Source organism: Peromyscus eremicus, chromosome 10, assembly GCF_949786415.1.
Source record: "Peromyscus eremicus chromosome 10, PerEre_H2_v1, whole genome shotgun sequence".
NCBI classification, from domain to species: domain Eukaryota; kingdom Metazoa; phylum Chordata; class Mammalia; order Rodentia; family Cricetidae; genus Peromyscus; species Peromyscus eremicus.
The window spans coordinates 77,139,799-77,151,845 of NC_081426.1; the positions used below are offsets into that span (position 1 = coordinate 77,139,799).

The 12,047-nt window shown below is 37.0% G+C and overlaps 1 protein-coding gene across 4 annotated transcripts in view; it reads right to left on the reverse strand.

The window, feature by feature from the left end:
- Cenpc (centromere protein C) overlaps window positions 1-12,047 on the reverse strand; it is a 54,263-nt gene that overhangs the window by 27,708 nt on the left and 14,508 nt on the right. For 2 of the 4 annotated variants that reach the window (XM_059274599.1, XM_059274600.1), the window contains exons 5-11: window positions 10,491-10,590; window positions 8,184-8,466; window positions 7,105-7,314; window positions 4,376-4,980; window positions 2,694-2,867; window positions 1,393-1,672; window positions 750-896 (exon numbers count right to left, since the gene is read on the reverse strand). In XM_059274599.1, the coding sequence (XP_059130582.1) occupies window positions 750-896; window positions 1,393-1,672; window positions 2,694-2,867; window positions 4,376-4,980; window positions 7,105-7,314; window positions 8,184-8,466; window positions 10,491-10,590 (1,799 nt within the window). Of the gene's footprint in view, window positions 1-749; window positions 897-1,392; window positions 1,673-2,693; window positions 2,868-4,375; window positions 4,981-6,439; window positions 6,514-7,104; window positions 7,315-8,183; window positions 8,467-10,490; window positions 10,593-12,047 lie in introns of those variants that run through there. The other 2 variants (XM_059274601.1, XM_059274602.1) reach the window with 2 other exon arrangements.

Below are 12,047 nucleotides of genomic sequence, written 5' to 3' on the forward strand. Positions count from 1 at the left end.
CTCACTTGTTCAGTGTTAGTGAATATTTTAACAATATACCCACAAATTCTGCGACAATCTTCTTTTCAAAAGATAAAGTCTTACTTCCCTTTTCCTGAGTGTGGTGTGGACTTGTTTCTGATGAACAGAAACCATAAAAGTGAGTGTAGACCTTGCACAGCCCTGATGCAGGGGGAGAGACTTGGACCTGCCTCTACTAAATGTACCAGGCTCTGCTGACTCCCCATGGGAGGTCTTACCTTGTTGGAAGAAATAGGGGGTGGGTTATGGGGGGAGAAGGCTGGAGGGGTGGGAGGAGGGAAGAGAGGAGGATCTGTGGTTGGTATGTAAAATAAATAAAAAATTCCTTAATTTAAAGAAAAGAGAGACAGAACTCCAAGATTAAGTAATTAAGAGGTATTTGATTTCCCTTGTCTTCTCTCAGGTTATCTGCTCTGTAGGAAGTCAGCTGCCACATGACAAGAAGCGAAGGTTGACGACCAAAGACAGCAGAGAACTGCGACCTTCAGCCAACAGCCAGGAACCAGGAATGGATCCTTCCAGGTGTAGTCAAGTCATTAGAGATACAGAGAGACACCTCCAAACCCAAACAGCTGGCTAAGCCTTGCCCAGATTTCTGACCCCACAGAAAGGATAAAGCAACACACATTTGCAAGCCAACAGCAAAAATAAAATTCTGTTTGGAGTAACATAAAAATGGATAAACAGTACAGTGAGTAACTTCTACTTTCACTATGCTATATACACACCTTTCTTCCCAAATCGAATTTTTAGGCTCGCCTGAATCCCAATTAGACTCTATTGGTGTCTTACTTGTATATTTCCCAGTATGAGACTTTAAATGAACATTTTGTGAAGTCATAATACTGTTTTGATACTTAGAGCCTCGTGTAGGTCTATGAGAAAAAAAAAAGGTTAAAATTATTTTTCAAAAGTTCTTTCTTCTAGAAACAATATACAAATGTTTATACATGCAATATATACTCAGCTATAACAAGTATCAGTTCATCATGTTCAGACCTTAAGGTTTACAACTAGGTCCACAAAGGTATCTGAAGTCTACCAAGACTCCCAGTTTAAAAAAAAAAAAAAGAAAAAGAAAGAAATGGTACAAACCTGGCCTGAGAATAATAAGAGTGATGCTGAGTGACATTAACAGTCTACCACATGCACTACACAACCAGATACTCATATTCCCAATTTGAAAGCAAGGAAACAAGTTCAGAGTGGTAATGTACCTAGGTGTCATCTAGCTGATTGCAGAGCCTGGGTTTAATATCAGCTTCAACCAAGTGCTTATTCTTACTCTGAAGACTGAGTAACAGACAACTACTAAATTCTCAACAGGGGAGGGAAAAACAACAGCTATATTGTAAATACAACAGAAATTACCCAGAAATATCCAGATTTTTCGTCTGAGTTGGGTCTGCCTCGTTGTTTTCCAATGGCTCACTCTGGGAACCAGAGATTTCATCATGACTAACACTTCCTCTAGAACCCTTAACGTTTGAAGACTTCTGTACTCTCGAGCTGCTCTCTGTCTTCTGTCTTTTTGATGGAAAAGGTTTTTTCCCAGGATTCTCAGGTAATTGATTTTTCTTAGCCCGTTTTCTTCTATTGTGATACACCCCTGACGATTCATTTTCTCTTGAAGAACTTCTATTAATAGAACCTGAAAGATTCAATGACAATTTGAAATTAGCATGTTTGTTCAAGTGATCTGGCTCACTGAAATACCAACATCATTATATTTACACATAAATAAACATAACAATTTCATAAGCTAAATCTGTTTTCACATAAAAAATTCTTACATTTTTCAATTGTATTTATGCGACATGCTAGATTTTTTAAATCTATCACAAACTTCCTTAATTTTTTCTCTGGCTCTGCCCTGACCATCTGTAATGGTAAGTGTTGTCAACCTAAAAGAATCTAAATCTCCTAGGAGATGGGCTTCTACGTATGCCTATACAGAGGCCATGTGGATTGTATTAACTAAGGTGAGAAGACCCACCCACACCCAGGAGAGTGGCACCATTCCTTGGCTGCCATCTTGGATCCTGGATGATTCAAGTGGAGAAAGATGCTTCCTAGATGCAGATGCACTACAAGCACAGCTAGCCTCCTGATGCCACCGTATCTGACCCCTCTAGAACTGTGAGCCAAATAAATCCTTCCTCTCGTAAGCTGCTTTTGTCAGAGTATTATCACACTAACAGAAAAGTGGTTAAGATAGCATCCTTAAGATCTGAGTGTTTCCTATAATTCCAAATTTCTCAGTTTATCATCTTTCTTTGTAGCAACCTAGCCAGCCATAGCATCTTGTACTAAAATCGTACTCAGTTCTATCTAGGATTCCCTACCATCTCTTTCTTATCTTTATTCTTCTTCTGATTTTTAAACATCTATCATTACATGAATTATTTTATCTATACTATTTTCCCTTATAGAATGTAACCTTCTTAAGTACAAGGACTTCTAACTTTGGCTATGTTTTATCCACAGACCATGCTTCCACACAGAACACTGTATAAATTTATACTTTATAACTGATAATATTTCTGTTGATGAACGAATTTAACTTTGTCTTTATAAAATTTTTCTATATAATGGGAATAAGTCACACATAACCCTGTAGAGAATGATTGGAGGGGGCTTTTAACGAAGACGGTTTAAATAAAAATACTTACCTTCCTCTGGTTTTACCAGCCACCACTCAGATGGATGGTGAGAAATTCTACAACTTCTCCTGACACTCAGAGACACTTCGTCAGGGACACATTTGTCCTTAGACTCACCAGAAAAACATTTCTCTCTGGATTTTTTCTTATCTTTTTGGGTGTTATGCTTTTTTTTCTTGTTTTCTAATGTAAAGAAAAACCACAAAAACTATTCAAAATATCAGTTTTCAAAAGTTCACAACAGGTTTTAAATAAATAAAATTCAATTACAGAAACATGTTTATCTCATGAGCTACTTTCAAATTAGTTTCTTTAAAAAGCCATGTGTTTTCAATCTTTGGTTTTCTGTCAGTTAAATGTAAACGCTTCACATTGCCTGTCATAAACTAAAAGAGAAATATGTGTGTATGTGCATGCAGGTACATGCATACAGGTGCACATGTATGGAAACCAGAGGACAATCTTAAATGTCATCTCTTCTCTTTATTTTTTTTCTATTTTGTTTTATTGAGAGGGCTACTGCCTAGAACTCACCAGTTAGGCTATGCTGACTGGCTATCAAGCCCCAAGGATCTGCCTATCTTTGCCTCCCTAGTACCGGTATTACAAATGTGGAAAACCACAACAGCTTTATTTTTCTAACTTGGGTTTTGAGGATCAAAATCAGGTCATTCTGCTTAAAAGACAAGCACTGAGCTATCTCTCTAGCTTGAGTATCTTTTGAAAAACAAAACATTGTTTCTTTGTAATCACCACTTCACAAAAATAAAACAGGTAATTACTGCCTTTCATTTTAATTGTTTTGAAATCTAATTTTGGAAGAATTTTAGTATAACTAAATTATAAAACTTGAAATGAGATTACTTTGGATTAACCCTATTAGCTCAATCATGTATTCTTAAAATTTGTGATCAAACAGAACTTGGGATGATAGCAGGAAAAGTGAGAAATCAGCCACAGAAGAAACTGTTAAGTTTTGATGATGGAGAAGGACCATCTAGGATTATGGGTACCTAAACACAATGGAAAAAGTAAGGAGCAGACCTCTTACAGACACATCAGAAATAGAGCTAAACAAAGATCTTTGTTTCCATCTTGTGAAACTTCTGACCTAAAAATTATATAAAAATAGGAAAAAAATTTTAAGTGTTATGTTTAAGCTAGTAAATTTGTAACAAAAATGGAAAATCAGAATCAGTATGGCAACACATCAGAACATTATATTCATTCTTTACTCAAAAATATTTATGAAGATACAAAGATCTTTGGCAATATTGGGTAGGGACTTATTTTCTGTTCTTCTACTTTCATCCTATATACATGTGTATCTGTCAATCTACATACCCACCACACACACACACACACACACACACACACACACACACACACACAAAGAAAAAAAAAACACACACACACACACACACAAAAAAAAAATGTTAGCAGGTGAAAATGTTTCATTAACTTGTTTATAGTCTTTCACTTCTCCATGGGTGTTTCCACCTTAGGATCTATTTCAATAAAAAAAAAAAAAAAAACTGACTGTGCACTGAACTAAACCTAGAGAGATTCTCAAAAAGAACCCCCAAAGACTTGTGAATCTGCAGGCAGCTTTCCTTTGCCTATCTCCGAAAGCTAAGGAGGAATATAACAACTATAAAGTACTCATACTCTGAATTAATATAAACACTTACCAACAGGAAGCATCTGTTTCTTGGGAACAGGCTCATTTCTCCCCTCTTCACAGTCTTCCATATTTCTTTTTGAATTTACATGTGACTTGTCCTGGCCAATGTTTGACATGTTCCTCTTCCCCTTTTTACCCTGTTGCACATTAAGCTGCTCTTCAACTACTGTAGACTTCAATGCTCTTCTCTGCTGCTGTCTTACAGTCCTTTTGCTTCCAGATGGTTTTTTGGCATTCTCAGAATGCATCTTATTTTCTGTAGATCTACAGTCATTTTCCAGTTCATCTGTACAACGAATCCCCAGGAGGTTTTCAACAGAAGGCTGAGATTTCTCTATTGGGGGAGCCTTATGAGACTGTGAGCCACTTATCAAAGTCTCAGCTGACACACTATGAGGCTTTTCTCTTGACTTCTTATCTTTAGGAGCTACAGTGTTTTCAGGAGATGGCGAGTGGTGTCTCAGAGGTCTGCCTTTTCTTGGTATTGTCACCCAAGGTTGACTTGCAAAACTTCTATCTGACTCATCAATAATAAATTCATCTTCTAATAATTTCATGTCATTTGCAGGAGATGAAAGAGGTCGAACTGTTGTTGTATGCCTAACAATGGAACTGAAACAAAACATTATTTTAACAGTTAAAGTAACTGAAGTTTCATCTTTACTTACTGAATATTCTTTACAGGAAATAAAATCACAAGTCTCCTCAATTTTCTCTTAATCTTATTCTCCATTTTATAATACTAAGATCATAGAAATTTAAAGTTGGGCATCAACTTCGATGCCCCTCAATCAATACACATGCTAAAACCTTGAAATTTACAACTGTATAATTATAACCCAAACGTATTTACTTACAAAAAAAGAGTGCATGCCTTATCCATGTTTGATTAAACTATTTGTACAGATATCTGCATTTCTTTACATCTAAAACATTAACAATATTAAATATAATAAGCCATCACATCTAATATTTTAAAAGAAAAGTAATATAACTGATTTTGAATGCCTTCTTATCCTTTTTATATCTGACAGATGTAAGTAAAAGAAATGTAATCATCATTCTTATAAATGAACTATAATACAAAATTTCAGCTTAAGTTCTAATACTTCATGCTTATTCTCACAGATATCTCTATACAATAATAGTGGTTCAGAATGAAGTTGACTAGGGTACCACAGGCACAAGAAATCTAGTGCTAAAAAAACAGGGAAAGATGGCTTATTATAAAGCAGACATTGCCACACAATCTGTTGTCATGAGGACAAATCATTGTCTCCTGCTAGAGCCTTCTATCCCCACATAGCTGACCCTGAATTGATTTTACTAAGGAAGCATTATCATACTTGCATATACTCAGTTATGAAAGAATTATAAATTTACTAAAATATTCATAAAAGAACACATTCGTACATCTTAGGCAATTCACACATTTAGTAATTGCCCTGGTTGGGCTTGTTTGTTTGTTTGTTTTACGGGTTTTGTTGTTGTTTGGTTTGGTTTTTATCAACTTGACACCAGCTACTGTTCTCTAATAGGGAAACACAATTAGAAAATGTCTCCATAAGATTGGCAAGCCTATGGAGCATTCCCTTGTTAAGTGATTGATGTGAGAGGGCCCAGCCCCTTGTGAGCAGTACCACCCCTAGGCAGGTGGTTCCGGATGGTCTAAGAAGCAGGCTGAGCGAGCCACCAGGGAGCAAGCTAGTTAGCAGTACTATTCCATGGCCAATCTTATTTACCCAGCTGTGACTCCTGAATTACAATAATGACTGGTCTCTTAACAGACTCACTGGTACAATCATGGCAGGAATACCAGAAGTAACCAACCACTTTCTGACTGGATTTAGCTCCCACTACACAAGATGAAACCCATACCAGGCAGCACTATTGGGGTCAAGCACCTGTGGCTACACGGGTCATAGGCCCTACGGGACAACTTGCTACTATTACTCTCTAAATGGACACAGTATTAAACTAAGTGCTATTGGCTTTTTGTTATGCCCATACATAAATGCATCTCTCAACCTTCACAGAGAAGCTACTATTTATAGTAGAAAAAGAGACCTACAGAAAATTAGAGACCGTGGATTGTCCTAAATGGGATGGATATCTATATCACACTCCCTTCTCTCCAGGGATCAAATGATCAAGGATGATCTGTGGGAGAGAAGTGAGAAGAATATAAGCGCCAAAGGCAGCGGTGACTACAAAGGAACAGTATCTTCCAGACATAACAGGGCAGCTGGACATATAAACTCACAGTGGTGGGGACAGTATACATAAGACCTGTGCAAACGCATGCCAGTGAAAGTGAGCACAAAGTCCCACCCCTAACCAAGGACACTGGCAACTGAGAGCTGTTGGCAGAGAGATGCTTGGTTTTCTTCAAGAATGTAGCCCTAGTAAGTAAACCACGCTCCAGTGGGAAGGTCATACATCCCAGAATATATGCGCAGCATAAAATGGACTTTTAACATGTTAAAAAAGAAAAGGCCACAAAGCTGTGCGGGTAGGGAAGGAAGGAGCCCAGATCTGGGAAGAGTTCGGGGAGCTGTATAAATGAGGAGGAGTATGAATGATCAAAACACATTATACAAAATTCTAATGAAAATTTTATAAGTCAATAAGAAAAGAAAAAAAAATTTCTATATTAAATAACAAAGAACACCCAGATATGGTTCAGAGAATGAATCAGAAGAAATGTCCAAAAGGACAGTTTTGTAATAACTTTACCTAGATTCACTTTTCCTCTTGACAGTTTCTAAATACAATGCTGAAAAACTCTTCTTAGATCGTGGTTGGATTTCATAGCTCAAATCTTGTCCTCTTCTCTGAGACGTTTCTGATGCTATCCCTTCTTGTACTTCTGATGTCCTGTCTTCTTCTAATACATTGTTCTCTATTTCTGCTTTGTTCAAAATACTTTTATCTTCAAAGTTTAACCTGAAAGGTTGAAAAGGTAAGTAAATTCTCCATAAGGTAAATTACACTTATAACAAAGGTCTCCAAATAACAAAGTATCTTAAATAACCTATTATTTGTATCCTAAAAGCAAAAAGGAAAGCTCCAAGAAATGGAACTGGGTTTAGAACTCATCTGTACTCTGTTGTTCAAGAAAGAACCTAATACTCAAACTTGCAATCACAAATAACATGCAGGAAATATAAATTGTTTCTGTCAAGAAGTTAAAGATAATGGGGTGGAATGAATGAATATAAGCAATGTACAATGGTATATAAAAATTGTCAGTGAAAATTATTATTTTGTAAGATAACTAAAACATGTTAAATAAACAAAAGACATTACAGAAAACTTACTATCACAAAGAAAACTTTGTCTTATTTATTGTGTATCTGCATGTATGATGTATTAGGATGCACATGCCACACAAGCACTATGGACGTTGAGGACAACTTTGTATGATGTATAAGGATGCACATGCCACAGCACACACATGGACGTTGAGGACAACTTTGTGGAATCAGATTTCTCTTTCCAGCTTTATTTGGTTTCCAGAGATTGAACTCTAGTTATCAGACTTGCACACCAGGTGGCTTAATTTGCTGAGCCATCTCACCAGCCCCACAAAGAAAACATTTTCCCACAGACTCTAGAAACGTTAACCTCCCAATTTCTCTGAAGTATACTTTAATGCCTTTCTTATGACTAATTAAAAACTAAAGCTAAGCAAAAAGCATTTGTTTTTTTCTCATGTTACCCCTCAACCCTTTCTTCAAATCTACATAAGAGGCTAAGTTAGCATTTGCAATATAAGGATAAAAATTAAGAATTATTACTCAGACAAAAATTACCTTTTCCTGGTTTTAAGAGAAATGTCTGTATTTGAAGATTTTGTATCTCCTGAATTTCTTAAGACGGAAGCCACTCTTTTTTGGCCAAGAGATGAAATAACATTCTGCAATTCAGACGTTTTTGCACCCAAAAGAACCACAGGGGAGCCACCAGATAAGACAAAGTCATCATTGGTGGCACTGTGGTGACCATTTGTTTTTGTACTTGACATGTTGTTTGAGTCCGCTGTGCTTTTAGAAACATCAGTAGCCGGCATTTTCTGATGAACTTCATTAGCCTGAACTAAAAGAAAGTCATATGGTGACAGTTCTTGGTAGTTAAAAACAGTATTTAAATCAAATGTACTTTAAAAAATTAACCATAGTTAGAATAAGAAGCTTTCAGAAGACACATATTTCATTAAGTTTAGAATCAAAGGCCTATAATTTAAATACCTAAGTATTTTAAGAGTTCTGATACCAAATTAATGAACTGAAGCATATACATGTCTACATCATCTGAGGTTATAAAAACACAGAAATCCTCAAACACAGAAACTCCAAAATGTATGCCCAAAGTCTTGAGATGTACAGTTTTTACACAGCTAAAATATGCAGAACAGAGAAATTATGAAATTCTGCTGTGGACAGGCTAAGAGCAAGTAAGCTACTGTGGCTAGATGAACATACCTACAAGTATAACAGGCATACACATAACATGTGCATACATGTATCTATATACATATACAGAGAATATACATATATATTTACATAAAATCACCTTCAGTCTTCAATGTCAAAGAAAAATGACTAGACAGTATTCATACTAACGTATTGCTCTTAAATGCACAGATTTAAAAATTAAATACAACAAAAAAGGGCTTGTGGTTCAGTGGTAAGATGTCATTTCTCTACTCTACCTCTTAATAAAACTAAATTCCTTAGAAATCACCCATCAACCAAAAAAAATGGGGCTCTGAACCCTGAGAGGAACTAGGGTATCAATGCAGAAAACAGAAGACTAAGGAACAATTCACAATGTGATCTTTGGGTTTCCTGGTCACTTCCCATTTGTCCCTGGACTAGGCGTCTGAGATGTCTGCAACCCAGAACTGACACTAAGCAAAGGGAAAGAAAGAATCCACATTCTCTCAATAAGGCAAGAGCATACAGACTAGAGGGAAACTCCAACCCTTGCTCTAGAACATGGGCCATGGGGGCTCTCTTCTGCCTGTAGTGGCAGAGAAGCAAAGAGCCAGGTTGTACTGTGGGACAGGGGTAAGTATTATGGAGGAAAAGTCCTTATCAGATAATTTGTATGTACACTTTCTACTACACCTTAGTTATCCATTTACACAGTTTATAGTGCCCTTCAAGCTTTAGCATTTTGAAGGGCATATATATGTTGTTGAAGAAGACAGAAATAAAAATTGTCAAAAATTACAACATCAAGCCCATTCTAGTTAGAGTTTTAACGAAGTTATCAGGAACCGAATAAAACTGAAAGTTCAGAGAAACATTTTGTGAATGGTAGGTGAATAAATGAAAATAGTTATTATTACTATTGTTATTATTATTATTATTATTATTATTATTATTATTATTATTATTTCAGGTCTGGCCTGATGTTTCAGTGAGTAGAGCTGCTTACCAAGCAAGCCTGACAACTGAGTTCAATTACGGGAACCTGTGTGAACGTGGAAGGAGAGAACCAGCTCCAAAGTAATCCTCTGCCCTCCACACACATGCCAATCACAGTGCACACATGCCATGGCATGCCAATCACAGTGCACACATGTACATGCAAATAATAACAATTTTTAAATGTATATATTTATATTTTTAAGCCCATAGTCTAGGGATCAGTTAGAAGCATATATGCCACACAGGGCAATCATGTCACACACAAGCTTATTTCTTTTAAATTTATGAGCACCAATGGAGCTATGGAAGAAAAGAGTTCCCAAAACAAAATGATGGAAACAATGAATAGATTTTTCTTTTCAATCTTTGAGTCTATGAGCTCAAACAGAATAGTAGTCTTCTAATTTGGAACAAAGATAAAGAAATGTAAAAATAAAAAACAAATAAAAAACCCAAAAAAAAAAAAAAAAAAAAAAAAACAGCAGCATCTATCACAGAATAAAGCAAAAGGAAAAGGGGGAAGAAAATCATCCAGACCACAATCAACTGGACCTTGTCCGACTCTGATCTTGTCACCTGACCACAATCAACTGGACCTTGTCCAACCCTGATCTTGTCACCTGACACAAGGTGTCACCACCTTTGTCATGGCAGCTTTTTAATTGTCATGAGTACGCTACCAACCTGATCCATGAGCAGCTTCACTCAGTTCTGCAGCAACTTGCAGAAAAGCTTCTTTGCTCCTTGAAGAACTCGGAACTGATTTTGAATGTGATGTCTGGCACTGAGCACAAAGAAATACATTGATGTACTTTTATTATATTGTCAATTCTGATTAGATGCATGCTTTTAAAATGGGGGGAGTCAGTTAAACAACAAAGCAGCTGGTCCTGTATACTAAAGTATGGTGATATTTTATTTGTACTGAAATGTGATTTTACTTGTATGTTAATAAATAAAGTTGCCTGGGGGTCAGAGCTAATAGCAAGCCATAGCAGAGCTGGGCGTTCGTGGCGCACGCCTTTAATCCCAGCACTCAGGAGGCAGAGACAGGTGGATCTCTATGAGTTCAAGGCCAGCCTGGGCTACAGAGTGAGTTTCAGGAAAGGCGCAAAGCTACACAGAGAAACCCTGTCTCTCAAAAAAAAAAAGAAAGAAAAAAAATTCAATTCAAATTCAAACCCTAGAGGACAGCTGCAGCAGTGAAGGGTAAGGCTCTTAGCTCTGACCTCTTGGGCTTTCATCTCAGCATTGTCTCTGTGTTTCTTATTTAATAAGACGGTTGGTTACATCTACATTTGGCACCCAACATGGCAAGAATCCATTAAAAACCGCTTGGCTTGACGGCAGGTCTGATTTCCCTCCTGGGCGGCCGGCTCCCTAGCTCAGGCCCAGGTCGGCTTGGTCTCAGGCCAGACTGACCGTAGCCCCAAGCGGTTACCCACAGCTGTTGCTACTTGCTTAAAGCCGGTGCTACAAACAACTCAGGCCTGCCCTGCCAAACAGGGCCCCTGCCTGTAAAGCCAACGCACGTGGTCGGAGCTTAAGGAAGCTGGAGCCCAGGCTTAACTCAGCTCAAGCAGGAACACGTGGCTGGATTTAAGCTTTTAGCTAGAACTTGTGGCTACGCTTTCTTTCTCTCTTTCTTTCTCTCTTTCTTTCTCTCTCTCTCTCTCTCTCTCTCTCTCTCTCTCTCTCTCTCTTCACCCCTCGGACACTAGGTGGCTGTTTTGAAATTCCCTCGGATTTCTACTGTTCTACGCAGACTTGGAAAGTCAATTAAGATATCAGATATTTTAAAGGAAACTATTTAAAAGAGAATTTTTTTTCCACATTAAAAAAAAATGGGTTTTATGTGTGCACTGGAAGAAAATTGGGCTTTGTTTGAAATTTTAGGCAGTCTGACAATACAACAACTATATGAGAAGATTAATGTTGATCGAATTATGCACTTCCTGTTTTTATTTTTGTTAGGTAATATTATTTCCTTCTTGGGTCTCTGAGGGAGTTGAAGATTAGTTAGTTATAGTTGAAGATTAGTTAGGATGGAAAGTGAATTAGGTACATTTTGGACTTACCAAAATAGGATAGATAATGGAATTATTTTCTCTGAATTTGTCAAATACAAACGGACTAGACATTGTTTAGGTATTTATTACTTGTATATATGGTATATAGTTATTGTACTTTTGTATATAGTTTTTCTTATGTTAGTTATAACCTTTTCCTTTTTTCTTTTTA